We start from the raw sequence: 22,105 nt of genomic DNA on the forward strand, positions 1-22,105 counted from the left end.
GAGACAGAGACAGAGCAAGAGAGAGGAGATTGAGAGAATAAGAGTGAGAGAGGAGAGAGGGACGGAGAGAGAGAGAGAGAGAGAGAGGGACGGAGAGAGAGAGAGAGAGGAGAGAGGGGTGGAGAGAGAGAGAGAGAGGGAGATAATCACTGACATCCAGATGCGCACTGCCTACGGTTGCTATGGAGACGCCTACCTTGTCCAGGTGTGGCATGACGCTCTCCTCGTCGCCGAAGACGAAGGGCGTGGTGCTGCACAGGTGGACGTGGCAGCCCAGCGGAGCCCTCGGGGTGAAGCGCAGGACGTGCCGCCTGCCGCACAACACGATTGGACGACACCAGTGAGCCAATCGCACGCGTCCGTCACAGTCAGACCGGGTTCAGAGCTGGAGCATCAGTACCGCTGACAGCAATCGCGTGACGCCGCAAACGGCGTTCTTAAAAACCGTCCGTTTGTTTACTGAGCCCAGACACGGCCTCCATCTTGACCCCTCTGCTCTACATAATTTCCCCATTGCTCAGACCTAAGATGGCTGCCATCTTCTCCTCCCCCCCCCCCAGACTGATATTATGCAGGGAAGATTAGATTAGATAAAAGCAAATGTTCCCATAAATATTCAAAAGTGGAAGGTTAAGCGAATGCTTCTCAGCAAATAGTTTTTTTGTTTTTTTTTGTGTTCAGGTAGGAGCAGAGACGTCAGGGAAGAGAGCGAACAGCTAGAGCTCTTTATTACCCGACTGTCACAATCCGTCCCCCCCCCGCCTGACCTCACCACCCAGCCTTCCTGCTTCAAGGACTCAGATCTCTTAACAGAAACTCCTTTATCCGCAGCGCACATTTAGAGATCAAACCGATATACTGCGCACGGACATTCTTCATTTCTTTAGCTTTGCTTTGAGAAATAGTGTTCTGCACGCCAATGTGATCGTCAAACACGAAAGAAAAATCTCCTTCTCTCACATGGCTGTTCACCTCAGTTTTATGTATAAAAAAAAGGTGACTGTACACTATATGACCAAAAGTATCTGGACACCCCTTGGTCTGGGGCTGAATTTCACGGTTTGGGCTAGGCCCCTTTGTGGCAGTGATGGCAAATCGTAATGCTACCACACGCACTCACATTCTTTCCCCGCTGGGTGCCCAGCACGATCGGAACCATGTGACCCAGCCTGCGATCGGACCCCGAACCTTTCCGGGTTCGGCACAGATACCCGCTCTAACCCGACGGGCAGCGGACCGACGGGCGGGGCACGGGTACCCGCTCAGTGCCCGAAAATCTCACCCGGGGGGGAGGCAGAGGACGGCCGCTTTGGCGCAGGTGGTCTGCACGGTCAGGACCGGCAGGCGGAAGCGGGCGCTCTTCCACGAGAACGGCTCGGCCGCCAGCGACGCCGGGCGAAACGCAGACGGGTCCTTCTCTGGAAAACCCAAAAAAAAGAGGAAAGAAATGAATTTTAAAAATGAGATTACACTCACTGGAAAACCTCGCCCCCCCAAAAAAAGAGAAAAGAAATGAATTTTAAAAATAAGATTACACTCGCTGAACGTGACCCTTTTCCGTGAGCTATTACAAGGTGGCTGAACTCGCGGCTGTGATACTGTACGCTTCCGTTTTCCCTCCCATTCTGGAGCACGGTGAGCTATTAGCAGCCGCACGCTATTAAACAGCGATTTAAATACGAACAGCTAGTTTATAATGAGGACCGGGGTGACGGTGGATTAGCACTCAAAACACCACACGCAGGCCAAAGTTGAAACATCAAACTTCTTCATCTAAAAATGAAGCATTTATCCAACTGTGCTCAGCCCCCTCTGAATTTATGTAAAACATAATAAAGTCTTTAAAAAATCCCGACAGCGAGGGCCACACTGGGGATAAGACCAAAAACTGCCATACAACGATTATTTTACCGCTTCCAAACAGTAATTATGTAGGTGTGCTTTTGCAATGACTGGAACAATATCCTGGTTTAAGAAGAAAACCTACGACACTCCCTGTCGAACCCTGGAGAGGTATCTCACCGTTTTTATGTTATTACCTAAGATCTATCTTTCACAGATCTTTTCACTGACACAGCCATCTGTTTTTTTTTTTTGTTATTGTCTCTTTTCTGACTTTATTGCTCTTGGTATGCAGAGAGAGAGCGAGAGAGGTGGGGGAGAGAGTGATTGTGTGTGTGTGTGTGTGTGTGGGTGTCTGTGTGGGTGTGTGCGCGCGTGTGTGTCAGTGCGTGGGTGGGTGTGTGCATGTGCGTCTGTGTGTGTGTGCGCGTGTGCGTGTGAGAGAGAGAGAGGGATAAGGAGGGAGACAGATATTTAGAGAGAGAGTGATTGTGTGTGCATGTGTGTATGTGTATGTGAGACGGGGAGAGAAAGATAGGGAGAGAGGGAGAGAGAGAGGGAAGGAGGGAAGGGGAGAAAGGGAGAGAGAGAGAGAGGGAGTGAGTGAGAGGGAGAGAGGGAGTAAAATAACGAATCTCTCCCTGGCCTTCCCCACCTTCATCAGCAGTCTCTCCCCAGTGCAGCAGTGCGGAGAAGCTGGTTAAGATTTCTGTGGCCGTCAGACTGTCCACAAACAGGAAGTGAGCGCCCGTCTCGTCCGCTGCCTGAGAAAGATCAGACACAGGCCCGCGTTCGGGCTTCTTTAACAGACACACAGCCCTGTCCTATTATCAGCCGGGGAAAAGGGAAAAAGACAAAATGATCTTTACGCGGAGGCTTTGAAGGGTAGTCTCCAGAGATGATCTCTCTCTCTTTCTTTGTGCAAAATGTTCCCATTCTCCCATCGTAATTGCAGGTAGCAGGAGCCGTAAATAAAATAAATAGCCTGAATCTCTCAGTTGCGCCAGCACGTTTTTGTGGTGTTTTGCATGCACCAGGACAAAAGCATCTATAAAAGGTAAACTCCTTTCAACACCACGTCCCTCCGCGACCCCTGCAATTCCACCCTACGTCACACTCACACGCATGCACACACACACATACGCAAACACACACACACACACACAGCGTATCTGCTGTCATGCAGGTCTTTCATTCTTTTACATATTATAACCGTAACTTGACACAGTGCTATAAAACGCACTCAAAATTAAATTAAAAAAAATAAAATATTCACAAATCTTGATAATACACCACTTCAGAATGTATGCAGTGCGCTGCATCCCCACACAGCGCCCCCTGCTGGTGGGCATGGTAAACGGCAGCGGGAGCGGTGTGCGCTCAGGTGCCGGAGAGCGGGGGGCCAGTCGTACCTGCGCGTTCCCTGGAGCAGGTGCGACCGAGGAGCCCTGCTGCCGGGCCGTCCCGGGGAACACTGCCGCCCCACCCGCTGCGGTCTTAGCACCGTTCTGACCAAAAAATTTAAATAAATAAATAAATAAAAGACAAACGCCCCAACGCAATCAGCATGCTCAATGCCACGCCTCGCCACACGCAGCTGGGATCTGCTACATCTCCAAAAAATTAACTGAAATTTTAGTTAATTTCACCCATGAAATCTAATTGAATTTGCATTTAAATGCCCGTAGACGTTTATAGTGCCCCCCCCCCCCCCCCATTCACACATTTAATCAGAATTAATTTCCTAAATTTGCTGAATTAAAATGCCTTTTCAAAAAAAATAAAAAAACACATCTGTGAAACTCACTCCAGATTAAGAGTGTCTGCTAAATGCCAGATGAGTTTATTTATTTATTAAAGGGTGCTGACGCCATCCCGGTACTCAAAGAGCACTTATTAACACGAGTGTTCTCAGAGGCTGGAGAGCTGCTCGTGTTAGCGGTAGCACTCCAACGCCCTGGCCTGGCTGCTTCAGACAGGACTGGAGGGTTCCCCGAATCTCTGACGAAAAAAAAAACCAGACGATCCGAGCCAGACGCGCCACATATAAATAAACATGCAAGGGTAGGCCAGACTGCAGGCCACAAAATGCTGTGCTGCATCGTCTGCATTAATTCTCCCCGTTAAAAACAAAATAGGTACGTATTTTGAAAATGAAAAAATAAGTTTGGCCGGGACCCATATTTTTATTTGGAAATATGAGGAGCAAGCTACGTGATATCGCTTAAAACATTTCCTAAGAACGTACATACAATTTTACCATGACAACTGAAATGTTTTTAAAAAATCACCATTACTCTTTGTTCTTACACTAAATTAAAGTACTACAATTATGTTATGACAGCTAGAATTTTTTAAAAAAAGCTTGAATGCTTTAATCAATATCTAAACATCTACACAGTTGGAAAGATTAATTTGGAAATAAAGTGCACAGACAGTTTTGTGGCTGGCCTTTGGATCAATGGTGACTTGGGTTCCCCTCTCAAATACATCACCTTCACGTGGGACTTCTGGGCCTGATGGGCGTACGTGTTCGGCTTGTGAAAAATCATCAGAGTCCTGAAATGCAGCAGAAACATCCAGGGATTTCAGTGTAATTAATCCCACGTATACAAAGATATACCATAACACACATCGAAGGCCCAAAGGGAGCCGGATATATGACCGTGACGCGGCAGCCTTACTGGAAACACGTGCACAGATCATCCAAGTCGATCCAGGTCTCCCGAAGCACAGGTCTCTCCAGCACAGGGACGTCCTGGGACTTCTCTAGTGGGGGGGTCGGTCCCGCGCCTTGTTTGGGTTTCTCTGTCTCCTGCGGCGATTCGGGTACTTCCTGGACTGCGGAGCGCGAACACACGCAGCATGCCGACGGAGAACGAACCAATCACAAACGTGGCACAGAGAGCGCGCTGGCCAATCACTGCTGCCACAGAGCCATGGGTTTCATTCATTCCAATATGTGCAGTGAAGGAGAGGTCAGCGGGGCAGAGTGGATGGGGACCGGGGAGGCGTGCGCCCCTCCAAACCGCACAGAGTTCAGAGACAAACAAACCGACGACAAATTACTTTCAACTTCTATTTAAAGCTACGCCACGCCACACCACACCACACCGTACCAGACCAACCGTACCAGACCAACACCAACTGCAGCCGTTACTTAGCAACAAAAGAAACCGCCTCACTGTTGAACGGAAATAATAGTTTGGCGGCCATCTTGCGAAGCGTAATTTCAAACTCTTGCTCAGTCAGTCAGGTACAGACGGACGGACAGATCCTTTTACGTAACGCGTCGCCGTCAGAACAAATGCATTATGGGAAAAGGGCAAGGTCATCGAGCAGCAGCCATCATCACAGCAAGTCTGTCAGCGAGCGCGACAGGTTATGCAACTCACAGACATGCACACGGTTTTAACGTGGGGCCGACAAATGACATGCAGATGCGTTCACACCGTAGAACTAATGTTTTTGGACCAGGGTTGTTGTCACTTTCTCTGTTTTTTTTCTTCTTTTTTTTTTAAGAATTCCAACGCTCAATGAAAACATGCTAGAAATAAATATCATTTCCAAAAACTCAACTGGGGGGGGAAAGGGAGGGTGGGGGGTTTCTGAATAGCAGGGGCACACCGTTAACAGGCACACGGACGATCTCACCGTCGGCGATTCCGTCGCGGTTCGCCTTGTCCTCTGCTGTCACCTAAGGAAGACAGAACGAGGCGTCTGAGCATGCTCAGTAGGGCTCAGGCTCGAAACCCGGAGACAGCACGAGGTTGAGGGGGGTATTCCTGCAGCGATCCTCCCAGACAGAACAGACAAGAGACGAAATAACACACAAATACAGCCGGTAATGACAGTAATTAAACCCCTCTGGAATCTGGAATACAGTCAGCTGCCAATTATCTAAGGGGGGGGGGGGGGGGGGTAATAAAAGGCCAGAGGATAGAAAAGAACATAAACATAAATACTGCTGATGGCATGATCGATATTGTACAACACAGACCTTTTTAATTTCAACGTGTGTAAATTTTGCACTGAACACACACACACAGCCCTCAGCCTGTTTGTGTCATTTTGGGAACCCTTAAAAAACACATGAGAAATTCACCGCTCTGTTACCGGTTGAGAAGAACGCGGCATGTGAGCGGCTGTCTCTCAGCGCCCTGGCGCTAGGTACTGCAGGAGACCGCGCGCACCTGCTCACCGCGGCACCGGGTCACACCTGAGTACGGTGGGCCAGAGGGAGCCGTCCAACCGTCTCCCCTCCCCTCCCTCCAAAGAAACGACTTTGAACTCATTTTCAGGAGAAAAAAATGAACAAACAAACAAACAAAGAAAAAAAACCACACAAAAAAAGTACTTTCAGATCTGCGGACCTGAGCACCTCCTTAACGAGGAGCAGCAGCGTTTTTCCACGTTAACATATTCACCGCTAAATGAGACAATTACCCCGTTGTCTTCCATTAGTCTGCAGAAACATTTAACACATTTAAAATGAGCTGGGGGGGGAGGGGGGGGGGGGCGGATACGATGATGTTAAAAACACCGAAAACACTGGGGAGCGCCCACAGAGAGAGAGAGAGACAGAGAGAGAGAGAGACAGAGACAGAGAGACAGAGAGTGACAGAAAGACAGAGAGACAGAGAGAGAGAGAGAGAGAGAGAGAGAGAGACACAGAAACAGAAACAGAGACAGAGAGAGAGAGAGGGAGAGAGATAGAGAGAGAGAGGGAGAGAGAGAGGGAGAGGGACAGAGAGAGAGAGAGAGAGACAGAGACACAGAAACAGAGACAGAGAGAGAGAGAGGGAGAGAGATAGAGAGAGAGAGGGAGAGAGAGAGGGAGAGAGGGATAGAGAGAGAGAGGGAGGGAGAGAGAGAGATAGAGAGAGAGAGGCAGTCTCTACGGGAGGATTACAGAGCAGAACTAACAGCCAATTTCCACGTCCTGGTGAAGGGGCGCAGGCTTCAGCGCCTCATTACGGGCTTTCGCTCCCGTTAAAAACCCACTTCCGCCGTCCGCCCGCGCTTTTCCGCTAATCGCGGACAACAACGTGTATGACACACAGGCGCGAAACACAGGCCATTAGCGATAACGTTACAAAACGACCCCCCCCCCCCCCACCCCACCCCAAGGGAAAACACCGATATTGTCAGGAATTACAGCTAAAACGTTTAATGCTTAAAGTTGTTTTTCTCTCCCCTCGATCTTTCTGGAACTGGTGGTAATTGGCCAGCGATTTTTTTATGTGGGTGAAAATGACGAGCGGCTTTGTACCAGACTACATCTGTCACAGGCCCAGGTTTGATTGACAGGGCTCAGGGATCAACTCACAGGAGCAGAGGCTAGAGAAAAAAAGGCTTCCAAACAGTAACCCACCAACGAGCTTAGATCACCGAGCTTGTAGGTGTCCACTGACTACGGTAAAACACCTTGTCGAATAATTGCCCTTCTTACTCAGTAAAAAAAATCTTGTTTTTAAAAACAAGTACTATTTTCAATATAATATACGAAAGCATTAAAAAAATGCATATTGGAAATAGTTTATTTTCTTAAGAACCACAACGGAGAGGAGATAAAAGCAGCCGAAGACTACAGGATATGGACAGCGCACCACTACTTGCGCCACACATTACGCAAGAGGGCAATTATCTTCTGCACAGGGGGAATGGAGCAAAACGATGCCCTGAAGAGGCAAAGACACTGACGGCTCGTGATCTAACTGCGCTGCTTTTATTCCCCCCATCGCTAGGACACGTGACCTCTGTCGTCACGTAAACAACACGCAGGGGTTCTACACTTTGACCCCCTATGGAGCGTTCCACCCGTTTCCAGGGAAACAGGTCGCAGTTGCCTGGGGTCAAAATTTAAAAAATCAGTCACTAGTATAAACAAATCTGTGATACATGCAATATAAACACTGCCGTTCATCTTGTAAACATCAACCAACTACAGGTTAGCAGTTACCAGCTACAGGTTGGCAGTTACTAACTACAGGTTACCAGTTCCCAGCTACAGGTTGGCAGTTACTAACTACAGGTTACCAGTTCCCAGCTACAGGTTGGCAGTTACTAACTACAGGTTGCCAGATACCAGCTACAGGTTAGCAGTTCCCAGCTACAGGTTAGGAGATACCAGCTACAGCTTAGCAGTTACCAACTACAGGTTACCAGATACCATCTACAAGTTAGCAGTTACCAACTAGCCTACAGGTTACCAGATACAAACTACAGGTTACCAGTTGCCAACTAGAGGTTTCCAGTAGACTGATAATCAGTGCAAAGAAATACAACACAGTACAGCTTTTTACAAAGCTTATAGGTGTTAAAAAGGGCATCTGATACGTCCCCATGATACAGTATCTGGGCTCCAGCAGATGGTAATCTCCACATTTTCTTTCTTTATCTAAAATTTCAGCCAACGGACAGATGCCCCAAGTGAAAATAACAGTTCAACCAAATTAATAAAAATGATCTGAGATATCGGTTTGTCAAATGGGCAATAATAAAATGTCACTTTTTTTCCTATTGTGTAAATAATGAGATATAAAAAAGGGGTAGCTCATATTCAGAGTGAGTATGACGTCAGCAGTTTTATGCTTTAATAATGCAATAATGCAATTTACAGGAGACACAATGGCCATTGTCTTTAATCTTTAGGAATTAAAGATTTAATTTCCAGATTCTTCTTCATCATTGTGATCATTGTGCGGGATTAACAAACAAATGCACGTTTTGTAAATTACAAAATGATATTAAAAAATGGGAAATGTTTCTGAAATGAAACCAGTGAAATGTTGGGATGTGGGACGAATGGCCACAGTGAGTCTCCCTCCTCCTCGGTGCTGTTCTCTCTCTGCTGTTCCCTCTCTTTGTATAATTTCCCTGTTGTTGTGGCCGAGGCAGAATCCGTATCCGAGCAGTGACTGATCTGGCAGTGAATCTAGCACAGATCTCAGGGGGGGGATGGAGACGGAACACTGCAGTTTCGCGTTTTCTTTCCCTCCAGAAAGACGCCTCCCTAAATTGGGTCAAACAGAACCAGTCCCCCCCCCCCCATACCCCCCCCCCCCCCCCACCCCCCTTACCGCTGCGGTATCCACGGCGCCCGGCGAAACCGTGCCACGCCCCGCGGCCTCCGCGCTGCCCGCGACCCGGACGCCCTCACCCTCGTCCCCCGCCTCGACGCAGGACGCCAGCGAGGAGCTGCACGCCCGTCTGAGCTGGGACCCCTGCTGCTGCTGCTGCTCCTCCCTGCGGGGGGGGGGGAGGGAGAGAGAGAGAGAGGGAGAGAGAGGGAGAGAGAGAGAGAAAGAGAGGGAGAGAGGGGGGGGAGAGAGAGAGAGAGAGAGAGAGAGAGAGAGAGAGATGGGCCTTCAACTGCCGCATGCACAAACTACAAACATACCAACCAAACAATACTGCACCACCGCACACACAAACTACAAACATACCAACACAAACTACAAATATACCAAACAACATTGATCCCTTGCACTCAGAAAGAGTAATTATCAAGCTCTTGACTGAACACCACGTTCAGTTGATTAGTGTAACCGAGTGCCTTCAATTCGAGTGAAAAAAAAAAAAAAGTTGAAAAGTCTGAACACCCCAATTGACAGAGACACTTGATGAGGTACAGAAAATCCTGCCAAAACCCTTCCTTTTTTTTTTTAGGGGGGGGCTGCCAATCACAGTCAGCAACGACACAGTCGGAATTTGATACCGAACGCATAGGGCGCTCTGAAAACTGGCGTGCTGGCAGAGCACATGGCTCAGCAGATCCAGTGATTCAGCACCACTTCCTGTTTTCCTCAAATGTTTTGACTGCCGCTCAGCTGGTGCACCGCAACAGACCAGACAACACCGCGACAGGCAGCGCGGGATCGACGGCGCTCTCCCAAAATTTATTTGCAGGACGCCATATTGATGGGGGACTGGACTACAAGCGGGGACCAGCCGTTCTCGAATTGGGAGACGATAAAATAAAAATCACGGATACGAAAGGATTGCGTTCACGCTTGTCGTTCGGTCGCCCCGAAGCACTGACCGTGTAACGGCCGCGCACTGGCTGTCAGTCTTAATTACAGACCAGGTCACACACAAACCCACTGGAGCAGTTTTTTTTTTTTTTTTTTTAGGACGCGGCTGTTGCGTGCTTACAGATCTGGAGGTGTGGGGATGGCCACCAGGCTATAACTCAGAAACAGGCTGGAAACCTCGACAAACTGGTCCGGCTTCACCACAGGGGCTTCTGTGGAGGAGGAAACATACAAGCAGGCCACCGTTAAGAAGGCAAGAAAACAGGAAGAATAAGGTTTTTCCGGATCTGACCAATATAAAGATGATTTTTTACTGAAGTATTGAAAATCTACTGTACCAAACATGCCATTATTTTGTTGTGGTCCAGATGAACTATACACGTAACATGTAACTCTCTCTCTCTCACACACACACACACACACACACACACAATATGACCAAAGAACGCTTATGTCTGGAGAGTTTTTGATCTGAGGAAAATCCAAACCCCCTTCCCTCTGCAAAGAGTGATGGTTCTGAATGAGGAGTTTGAAATCATTCTTGACACATAACCTGAGAAGATTAGAGGGACGACCACATCCTGAAATCACGTTCTTGGTATTCACAGACTGTACACTTCTGAAGAACATTCATTTCATGGCTGCACACATACCAATGTGCATTTACCACCAGCCGCATATTAGTTATTCATTTTTGACTTGGGTTTAAACATACAGGAGAGGCTGGGGGTCACTTCAGCTCTTGCACAGACAAAATAAAAACATTTTTTAAAAGAAATAATAATAAAAATTTTTTTAAATTATTATGTAGATTTTACCTTTGGGCTCGTCAGTCGGGTTACCCTCTTTCCGGGGGCGGACGAGCTTCCAGCTGGGGACGGGGGGAGGTTTGGGAGGGGCGTTGAGGGGACAGGCCCGCGTTCGGGTCAGCAGGACCGGGTGGCTGTGTAACTGGGACAGCCCGTAGCGACGTAGCTTCTCTGAGGAGTCGGCCTGCGCGATGGCGTATGAATATGGGAATCACACGGTCAGGCCCTGACCCAAACACTGTGCACCATTCTGTAAATCAATGCAATAACAGCCTACTGCCTGGGGGTTTCAACAGGGGGGTCCGGGGGGGCACTGAAGGTACTGAAGGAGAAACTCCTCCTCAGCTGTGATCTATATAATAAAATTTTTAAAAATTCATAATCCATGCCTAATCTTTCATGCCTTTGAGCCTGGTGTGTGTGTGTGTGGGGGGGGGAGTCCCTGGACCTCGATCAGAAAAGGCTAAAAACCCCCTGGTCTAATCTAATGTGCTGACAGTGCAAGGCTCAGAGTGAGTGAATCCTCTCCACCACCATAAACCCAGGACCATGACAAATAAAAAGCAACATCATGACTGGAGCAGTAAGAGGCTCCGCAGCTGATTAAATCATTACATTACAGGCATTTAGCAGACACTCTGTTATCAGGGGCAACTTGCAACTTTTTACACAGCATTTATGTTGCATCCATTTCTACAGCTGGATATACACTGAATCCAGGTTAAGTACCTTGCTCGAGGGCAGTGTCCTACCCGGGAATCGAACCTATGACCTCAAGGTTACCAGCACAGTTCCTTACCCATTATACCACACTGCCGCCACAAACCGAAACTGAAATGGAAAGAATAACTGGCTATGTAGGGAGCTTATGAGAACTCCATTACTACCCAGATACGTTAGCCAACTAGGCTCTCTGCCATCTAACTCCTCTACATAATTTAGTAATATACCCGTCCACTGATGACATAAATCTGTCTTGCAAGAGGCCGTTAGAAGCCAGCAGGGCCAGGACTGTGTAATTACATGGGGGGTGGCTGTTTTTTTGTTACTAATTATTAAGTAATTATGAGCAGGCTCCATAGGTGAGGAGCAACAATCTCATGCAATTTGTCACTGCAAAAGTATTTTTTGTCCCCCCCCCTTATTCTAAAGCCGATTCTTTTCTAAACGCAAATGGGGCCCTACCTACTCAGAATTAAGGGCGTCTGCTCCCCCTCTCTGCTCCAGCTAATTGTCGCTTATAGGCAGTAGATTTCGGGGATAATTAGCCCTTTGAATAAGGACTGATTTATTTAAGAGTACAGATGGCTAATGCGCAGTGAAGCTGTGACTACGTTCGAACTGTAGGGAAATCTTCCTCCGGTTAACTGAAAGGAGCAGACTTTTAGCACTGTGGACTTTTTTCTGTCTCTCCTTCCCTGGTTATAAACGGATGACGTACCCGTCCACGCACCAGCGCCCTCCTGCTATGGCCTGACAGGGTAAAACGCTTAATTACAAACGCGTTCGTTAAACACTAACGAGTGAACAAAGTGCGATTAGTCTCGGAACAAACTTTCATCCAGCCGGTTAACACTTGAGGCCCAGATGCCCTGTCCTGACCCCTCTCTGTCCATTGGTGGTAGCCAGGCAACGCTGACACAGCGGTCCTCGTTGCGATAGAGACCGGAAAGTGTCTATTAGGGCAAGACTTCTTCACGGAGGTAATTATCCGTGGTCCCGCAGAAGCCCCACAAATGACTACACCTCATTTTGAGGTGTAAATGATTGCAGTTTGATAGTGCACCGTGAACCGTACCTCCCGCACCCCTTTCCGCTCCCCTCTACCCCCCCCCACACACACACAGATGAAACCTGACACCCAATTAGGGTTACTAATTTGAAGTAGACCCACGGGGCTCCTTGGTGGGTGATTTAGAGGTCGATGCTGATTTGTCTGGAGAGAGTGTTTGGAGAGAGGCCGTTGCTAAGTGCATGTCCACCTCTGCAGAGGATTGAAATCACACAGAGAGAGAGCCACACGGCGGCTCTGACTCTATCAGTCCAGGGTTATAAATAATCGTTCGTTTTTCCGAGGGTTAACAACGCCTCACAACATGAACGCACTTCCGACAATCACTAATCTTATTAATGCAATTTGCAGTATGTCAAAACTTACTTTGCACATTTAAATATATGGTGACTTAGGATACACAATCCAGGATTAATTCTGCATAAATAAAGAAATAATTAAATAGAAAAAAAATTTGGACATCATTTTGACCATTACGTGAACAAGTCCGCGAGGAGACAGCTGTTGCTATAACGACAAAAAAAAATCCTTCTTTTTCAAAGGCTCTCTCTCTCTCTCTCTCTTTCTCTCTCCCTCAGCATTCCATCTATTTTTGAAAGTTAGAAAGAACACAGGGAACACAGTTATGGGGGTGGGGGGGGGGGGGGGACTAAATCCCTGCATGCAGATAACAAGCTCACTGCATTTACAGACTCCACACACCAAACCTTTAGCCTTAGCGTGTAATTTGGAGCGAGGCTGAGCTTCCTGTCGAGCTGGGAGTTGCTTCCTGTCGAGCTGGGAGTTAGTAAGTCTGCACGGTGAAGATGGCAGAAAGCAGGTCTCACCATCTGACCCAGGACTGAAGTCTTCTCTTCTGAGAGGTGTAGAGGCTGATAGCTGGCACAGATTATCATCTGAGGGACCAGCGGCTGCTTACCTGAAGAGGAAATAAAATCACAGCACCGAACATGACATCTGAACAATGTTAACGCTCACTAAAATGCAATTAACAAATAAAAAACCCAAAATATAAAATTCAAAAACAACATTTTAAATAGAACGTTTAAAATTTAAATTTAAACGTCTTCCCAGAGTGACACACTAATTTTTGTTCAGCAGTTCTTCTCGTGTTTTTACTACAACATAAACATCGATATATATTACACTCTAATCTGACCTTACAAATAAATATCATGGCGATTCATGGTATGCGCACAGACTAAAGACGATTCAGCACACAGCTGTAAGAAGATTCGGCGAAACGAGCCGACTTTTTAAAATCCCAGCCAGCGTGCGGTTTTCACACAGACGGACGCACACGTTCACCGCACAGAGGTGCTGAGGACGGACGGCCGGCTAAATGTCAGCGGCCGCTTTGCTTCCTTCTCCTGATTAATCTGCGGCGCGTTCCGCCGAGATACGGCGGGATCATTACCATTTTAATAACCTGGCACGGCAACACCACGCCGCACCACAGCCGACCGACACCACAGAATTACGCAGATCGTTATTGATGAAAAGATAAGAAGGCATTTAGCGGTTGCTGTTGGGGCTGCAAAGGCTTGGGCACGCGATCTGGAACGTCAGTGTTCAATCAATATAATGTGTTTATATTAGTACACACAAAAACGCATGCATGCACACACACACACAAGCACGCATGCATGCACACACGCGCACACGCGCACACACGCACGCACACACACACACCCACACACTGCAGGATGAAATTCCCATGAAGCCCCAGACGACAGGCAGTCAGCCAGCGATCACTCATCTCGTGACAGCGACTCCCCACTTTATATCCTAATAACATTTCATGGACCATAACAATTACACTCATTCAGGAGGTCGCCTATCAATACTCCTGGTCACATATCTGTCTGCCACAGACACGGCTTTACTGGTTACCTCTTTAAACATTGTCACAACGAGCCCGCACGTTCATAACACAAGCGCAAGCTGCAGCGTTTACAACCGGAAAACTTACAGGACGCCAATGTGCCGAGCAGTTCATTAAAAACACATTAAATCCGAGCAAAATTAAAGAACCAGGAAGAAGCCGGAGCGAATTAGGAAGTCAGACGGAAATGCAGACAGAGACACGTTAGACAACGAAACAAAACTCTGAAAGGATGGTAAATGGACTGCATTTATATAGCGCTTTTATCCAAAGCGCTTTACAATTGATGCCTCTCATTCGCCAGAGCAGTTAGGGGTTAGGGGTTAGGTGTCTTGCTCAAGGACACTTCGACACGCCCAGGGCGGGGTTTGAACCGGCAACCCTCCGACTGCCAGACAATCGGTCTTACCTCCCGAGCTATGTCGCCCCATGTCCGATGAAAAAACGAGGGCCTGTTTATTCATTTTTTAAAAATGCAAGGAGGGAAACGATGTGGTTTCATTTTATCCCGACTCAGGAATGAAGTCGGGCGTGAACTAGCAGGTGGAGTCCGAAGTTGGGCAACTTGCTCCAGATGGTCTGGGAGGGGTATGAGGGGGTGGTGGGGGGGGGGGGGGGGGGGGGGATGGGGGGGATGGGGGGGTGACTTTCCTCAGGTTGTTAGGTTAACTGAGATAGCCCGGGCCTGTCTTGAATGAAGCATAAACTCCATCCCCATTATTGTAGGAGTTGGGCATTATTAATCCATGTTTTTCAGAATGAATGTAAGAGCGCTTCGGTACGGAGATAAAATATTAATAGCCCACAGCTCCTTTTTTGTTTGAATAATGCATCGCAAAAGGGGAGGAAGAGATGGATTTGCATACACTCGCGCAAATACTCACACACACACACACACACACACACACACATACACAGACATGCAGTCAGGCACGCACAAACACACTCACACACACACAGGCCCACACTTAAATATACACATATGCAAACATAAACACGCGTGCATGCAGGCACATACAGACACACACTTAATTATACACACACGCACACACACACGCGCGCGCGCACGCGCACACACACACACACACACAGCGGCGCGTGTGACTCACTTTCCTCGTTCGGCAGGTTCACTGCATCAGGCTGAATGGAAGCAGGCCGGTTGGCCAGGGAGGATTTTCTGTCTCTGTCCAAGTCTTTGCCCCTCCGCTTGGCTGAATCTGCACCATCAATATTGGGGGGGGGGGGGGGGGGTATAAAATAGCTGTAATTTGGATTATGGCGGCCAAAAGAACCGACTCAGACTGGGCGGCGTGTGGACGTGTCCGAACTGCGCTAACGATACAGCATTACCATACGGTGCCATACAATCACACAAAGACCACATTCAAAATATTCACTTAAAACTCATAATAATTATGCCTTCAGTGCCTGGAAAAGGCTCTGAACCGGCTCTCAGATCCCCTTTATTTCAGGTCAGTGCCAATTATCTCGATCATCTTGATTATCTGCCTAATTTCTCACTCATTTAGCAAAGCTTTCAGCGGTGCATTTTGGTACAAACTAGACAGAGATCTGAACAATTCATGAACTGAAGAGGGGTCAGACCTTCTGCCATTTCCCGCCAGCAAAAAGCATCCTTTAGTCTGGCTTACTTGATTAAATATATCAAAAACTATGACACTCGTGGATTCTTTGTTTGAAACTGAAAACAGAGAATTGTAGGCATTTGTTCCACTGGATCAGCACTGGTGACTGTTTGATGGCTTATTACTCACGGCTATAATGTAAAACCACTTTCATGAAGAAAACGTGAAAAAAAATACCACACAATAAAAACTAAAATCCACACATTGGCAGGTTCATAAGAATAACAAAAACATAATAATTACGCAACATATATTAGTCAACTCTGGTAGCCATGACGATGTTTAGCTGAAACGCGAACGCGTTCCATCTCACGGCAGCCTGCTCCTTACCTCGCGTTCTCTCTGGGGTTTTGGTTGCCATGGGCGATTCGCTCGCGCTTTCGTTCTGGACTCGGGACTCGGCCCGGGATTCCGAGTCTTTCGGCGACGGCCTCTCCTCGCCGCCGTCCTCCTCCGCGGGCTGGAACTCCGGGATCGTTCCCCGCAGGAAATCCCAAACTTTACCGATGTACCGCGACCTGAAAACAGTTCAACTTCGACTTTGGATGCTCGGTTCAATGCAGCGGCAGCATCCTGTTCAATTCACACCGGCACCAGAACACCATTCAGACCAAATTGCATTGTATTCATTAAGCGAGATTTCTTGGGGACAAAAAATGTGCTGCATCAATGCAAGTGTACCCCTTGGCTGAAATACACTTTACAATACACTTTGTTTATTTGGCAATAAAACATTTGCATAACGTGGGCATTTTCCTGTTAAAAGCTAGCGCCCATGCTAAGAGGTGTTAGGAGAAGTGTCCTTATCGTTAGCCATCTGCCACACTGATCACACATTCCGATTTTGATGACAGCATTGCAACAAAGCAGCCTTCATTTCTACGTAATGAACTGGCCATCACAGTCTCTAGCTGTGTTTTAGGGAATAAATTACTCACGAACTCTTATTTAATCTCTCATATACCCAGTTGACTTGCTACAGTCGGTATATTTAACCATGAGTAAACAGTTGTTTTTACAAAAGGTATAGAGCGTCCCCGGGTTTTGCCGGAAACGGACACCCTCTCCGAGTTTACCGATCGCGTCTCCGGTGGGTGCCCCCGCTAAACAGGACAAGCCACCAAAGCGTGGAGCGCACAACGAACGAAAACCACAGCGCACGAGTCCCACGAGAACGCCGGCGCATTTTCGAAGAACCGCGCCCGGCTTCACGAATACATATTCCGAGGCTTCACAGAATACATCACAGCCTCTGTCGGCAGAATGAACTGACACAAAGCCCAACTAAAGGCCAATTAAAAATTGTGTTAAAACTGCTCGGGCAAGCTTACGTTTTTCCTCATGAAGAGAAAGCATTTACACTTAAAATCGGAGGTCATCGTATCTCTCTAAAAAGCATTCAGTCCGAAAGGGGATTCAAATGATTTATATCACTACAGTATATTGTATACACTTAATGATGCACATACTGCCCTGTTCCAGCACTCCCACCACCATCACTTCTGTAGCAACACATGCTGTTGCTATGGACATCCACGTGGCAACAACAACAGGCGTTACTAATCTGAATATTCTAAACTGGAATGACAGAGGTTGATCTGTGGTTTTGTTTGAGGAAAATGGCCGACTGAGCTTAAGACCCACCCACCTCCCCACTGGGGTCATTTTAGAGAGCAAATATTTGTCTATTAGTCAGTGATGGTCACATTTTGGCAATATTGTTTCTGGTACACAAATATCAGGTACATTATACAATTATAAAATTTACCCTCCCCCTGGGCTACCAATTGGACAGGGCCTCTCACAGTCCCATGCTAGGCGGGGCATCATTTATTTTAGCCAAAAATGGTTTGTTCCTTCTGGGATGCCCTTTCATATCAGTAATTACTGATGCAAGATGGGCACTATATCCTTTACTTCCGAGATGGGGCCCTGGGCGAATACTACTGGGGGTTTGCGGCAGTGCCACGTAACTGACTTTGTCACACCCGAGCAGGGTACACTAAAGCCCAAAGCAGGGGTTCATCTCGTCAGCATGGCATGTACCCAAAGGATGCTTGTTGCCAGGGAGACACATCCACGGATGCTGGCTCTCCTAGGGTACCACATGACCTGAGGCTTGCACAGCAGTCAGGAGGGGACTGGAGTGCACACCTGGAACCTCAAAATTGGTGGTGGGGGGGGGGGCAGTATAATTTTTTTAAGCAGTGTGGAAGAAAATATTTTTGTTTATGACCAAAAAAAACCTATATAATCATAAAGGGGTAAGGTAGAAAGGCTTTCTGCAGGCTGAGAGCAAAGAGAGCAGTTGCTAACAATCCTATACCCAAATTCTAACTATCCCTCCTTAGTGACAGATAGAACCTTCCCTGTAATCAGTTAGCAGTTGAGTATAACATCAATGAACGGCTTTAAAAGCAGAAGCGAACAGACGTACTGTAGGGGGATAAGTTCGGGGATCCAGCCAGTGAGCGCGTGCGTGACAGTGAAGTCTCCCAGCTCCCTCCAGCGATGCAGGCCGACACTGAGGGGAAAAGCACAATTAGCGCGCGGTCAGGTCGTTTACCGCAGTTAACGAGTCCACAGATAACGGCTTTTTTTTTTCTTTCTTTTTTTTTTTTAAAGCGCGGTTCGGTAACCTAGCAGCAGCTGGGAATGCGTCGTGTTCGCACGAGCCGAGGGAATTAACCAATTACCGCAAATATGCAGCGTTTCAGGTGGGTTTCACACTTACGCAACAACCAAAGCCCTTTTTCTTTCGTTTGTTTGTTTTTGTATGTCTTTTTTTACGAGAGAGATGTTTACTGCCTAATGTTTATCAGATGCCCATACCTAAAAAAGACAAATTGCATTGGCTGCTTGATACCCAAATTGCCAATAAAATAGAAGAGAGCAGTCTTTCATGTACTGCAGTGCAGGGAGAGAGGGGGAGAAGACACTAATACTTCTCTTCTGGTGTTTTTCTGGCGGTCAAGTTTATAAACCAGATGGCAGTTTAGCTAGTTATGTCCCTGGAGATCATGTTTTAGTGTGTCCAGTTTACAGAAGAAAAAAAACCCCCAAAACTTTATTCTGCTTATTGTTAATGTGTTATGAAATCATTTCAACAGCATGCCATTAATGCAAAGCCAGCATCATCACCTTTCATATTCCAAAATATAAAAGGAAAATAAGTCCTTGAACATACTGCATGCATCCCAGCATGCACTGGGCGAGAGGCAGGAATACATCTCTGGGTAGGTTGCCAGCCCATTGCAGGGCACACACAACATTCACTCACACACTCATACCTATGGGGCAACTTAGAGTCTCCAATTAACCTAACCTGCATGTCCAGGACTGTGGGAGGAAACCAGAGCACCCAGAAAAAACCCACGCAGACACGGGGAGAACATGCAAACTCTACACAGAAAGGCCCCATCCAGGATTTGAACCAAGGACCCCCTTGCATATATATGTGTGTGTGTGTGTGTGTGTGTGTGTGTGTGCCTCTGTGCTCTGTATACTGTTGTGGTGAAAGCATTTAGGTATTATGGAGCCCAGCAGAATATCAGAAAAAGCATTGTTTTCCTCCTTAATGAAAGAGAGACAAAAGATCTTTTCAGCAAGTGGGGAAAACAACAGCGTTTTCTCTGTCTAAAAGAGCCCCTGATCATTTCATTTAGAAAAAAAAGATTGCCTGCATTCCTCTACGACAAAGTAGATTGCGTATAGGGGCTAAAATCATATTACCGCTTGCCGAGGATACAGTGGGGAGAAACGCTTACTCTGTGTTTGCGAGCTTAATGATGGCTTTAGCCAGCAGCATGGGCCACAGCTCTGCCTGGACGGTCGTAGCAGGGAGAAGCATGTTGTTCTGCTCGTCGAAAGGCAGGGCGTCGTCCACCGTGATCTTCCTCCAGCAGCCCTAGGATTTGAGGATGAGGAGGAGGAGGAGGAGGATATTCAAATGTGAACCCACGCACCAATCAGAAGAAACGAACGGATTAGCCGAGCGAGCTTCATCCTCTTAAGAACGTGCAAACCGTGGTATGGAATGCCTGGCTTATGACAAGTCATTAGATTTTTTTCACGTGAGTCATGGACTTCGTTCAGTAGCGTCATTTAAATCCCATACAGAGTATTAGGAATGTATATATTTGCCTTTGCCTTGAATCTGTGAGTTTAACCTGGACCTACATATGTTGGATCTTTCATCCATAAAAACATTTTAATTTCAATTCAGTTAAATCCACCTTTATTTGCATAGCACTTTTTACAGAGACACTGTCACAGAGATGCTCTGCAATGCAACCAGGCAAAAAAAACCATGCCTAAACCCCAAAAAAAGCAAGCAATTGACTAAAAAAAAAAATCAATCTCCCCAGTGGGAAGAAAAGCACTTAAAACGTGGTGATAAAAAACTCCCCAGAGGGAAGAAATCTCGGGAGGAAGCCGGTTGTAGAGGGGGAGCCCATCCTCCGCTGGACAGCCCAGTTTAATCGTTAAGAGAGAATGGACGGCAGCAGAACCCTGAAGACAGGTCTAACAGGACAAACGAGGAAATGGATTGGGAAGATTAGCGTCAGAGCGGCTCCAGTCATTTCGGTGTGAGCGATCCAACAGAGCGGCAAGACAAATAAAACCAGGAGAAACGGCACCGCTTTCCCAGCAGCCACCTCTGGAATGCTTTTCCTGATCAGTACGTTCTTCTGCTCCAGAACTCTATGGTGTTTTCTGACGCTGTGTGTAACCATGCCATGTACATTACTCATTTCATTCTTTTTTTTTTTTTTTTTAAATGGTGAGAAAAGCTCAAAGCACCAAAAGGGATTTTTTTGCTTGTTCGTGAAACTGCTTTACTCTTACTGGCAGACCAAAAAAAAAAACTTACTACAGTCAAGTCTGAAAACTCCTTAAGTAGCCGTAGGTATAATGGCATTGAAAAGTCAGCAGTCAGCAGTTTCTTTTATTTTTAAGTAGGTACAGGTATCCCTATAGATGCCCAAAAGCGTGCGTGTCAGCATTAAAATCTTTGGCCTAGAAGAGGGATGCCAGACCCAACTCCCAGAGGGCCACAGCGTCTGCAGACTTTCGTAGTTTCCTTTCAATCAGCAGCCAAAGAAAGCCTTAGAAAGAAGGCAACCTAAGAGTTCAATTTAAATCACGTGAGCTGAAACAAACCAGAAACCAGACAGAAGCTGTGACCCGTAAGGACTGGAGTTCTGACACCCGCGATATAGACGAGAGAACTCTCGGCCGTGAAATCACCAGCGGCAACGCGACCGGATCGAACATTCCAAAGCCGATTTGCTAAATTTGGGGGCAGGGGAAGCGCGACGTCAATTCTCTTTAGTTCCAGCTTTCCCGCATTACCACTAACATCAAATAAAAGATGAAATATGGGATCTTTAATATTTAAAAAAAAAAACATAACATTGATATTAAAAGCAATTACCATCTGTGGGATTTCAGGAGTCAAGGGTTTAATGGCAAGCTGCACTTTCATCTAGTGGCAGTACATTCATACGCACTTGACAAAAGAACACTTCACGTTGCAGACAGACAATGAGGGCCATCACAGTAACTGCGTGACGAATTCATATTGCAAGACGCGGACTGCTCTGTGGAGGATGGCACTACAGCTCAACAGGAAGTGGACTGCACTCGCCCAGCAAGAGATAGGGAAACGGAGCAACGTGTGTCTACTTTAGTTTTGGAAATTTGCCCTACAGGATTGACTGCCTGAGATGTAACGTCACCTCTCACAGGTGATCCTGTGGTAGGCCATTAGAGCAAATTTAAAAATATTTCATTTTTCCACAGCAATATTCTACTCGCTGGGCCAGATTCTGGCTTGTGATCCATGGGCCTATGAACACTCAAACTCCAGTTCTTTTGAGACAGACCAAACAAAACTGAAATCAAACCACCCTGTGGATGACACCAAAACCTTGCACTGAAACTTTGCATTGAAGCTGCCTTTTTGTGGTTGGTATTGGAGCAAAAAACTGTCATGTGAAACAAAACAAAAAAAAATGCTGATATCATAACCTATGCATATTCATATCACTGATATCCCAGCAAAAAGTACCATTACCAATCCCATTTCCCCT

General features: G+C 47.0%; 1 protein-coding gene across 1 annotated transcript in view; it reads right to left on the reverse strand.

Moving 5' to 3' along the window:
• Positions 1–22,105, reverse strand: part of adgb (androglobin) — a 53,356-nt gene that overhangs the window by 23,884 nt on the left and 7,367 nt on the right. The window contains exons 6-20 of the mRNA XM_035424099.1: positions 19,778–19,917; positions 18,448–18,534; positions 16,341–16,528; positions 15,474–15,581; positions 13,307–13,398; positions 10,697–10,871; positions 10,000–10,090; positions 8,925–9,090; positions 5,470–5,539; positions 4,527–4,683; positions 4,338–4,401; positions 3,255–3,350; positions 2,498–2,606; positions 1,283–1,418; positions 197–311 (exon numbers count right to left, since the gene is read on the reverse strand). Of these exons, the coding sequence (XP_035279990.1) occupies positions 197–311; positions 1,283–1,418; positions 2,498–2,606; positions 3,255–3,350; positions 4,338–4,401; positions 4,527–4,683; positions 5,470–5,539; positions 8,925–9,090; positions 10,000–10,090; positions 10,697–10,871; positions 13,307–13,398; positions 15,474–15,581; positions 16,341–16,528; positions 18,448–18,534; positions 19,778–19,917 (1,794 nt within the window). The remainder of the gene's footprint in view (positions 1–196; positions 312–1,282; positions 1,419–2,497; positions 2,607–3,254; positions 3,351–4,337; positions 4,402–4,526; positions 4,684–5,469; positions 5,540–8,924; positions 9,091–9,999; positions 10,091–10,696; positions 10,872–13,306; positions 13,399–15,473; positions 15,582–16,340; positions 16,529–18,447; positions 18,535–19,777; positions 19,918–22,105) is intronic.

This window comes from Anguilla anguilla, chromosome 6, assembly GCF_013347855.1.
Source record: "Anguilla anguilla isolate fAngAng1 chromosome 6, fAngAng1.pri, whole genome shotgun sequence".
In the NCBI taxonomy this organism is placed as follows: Eukaryota; Metazoa; Chordata; class Actinopteri; order Anguilliformes; family Anguillidae; genus Anguilla; species Anguilla anguilla.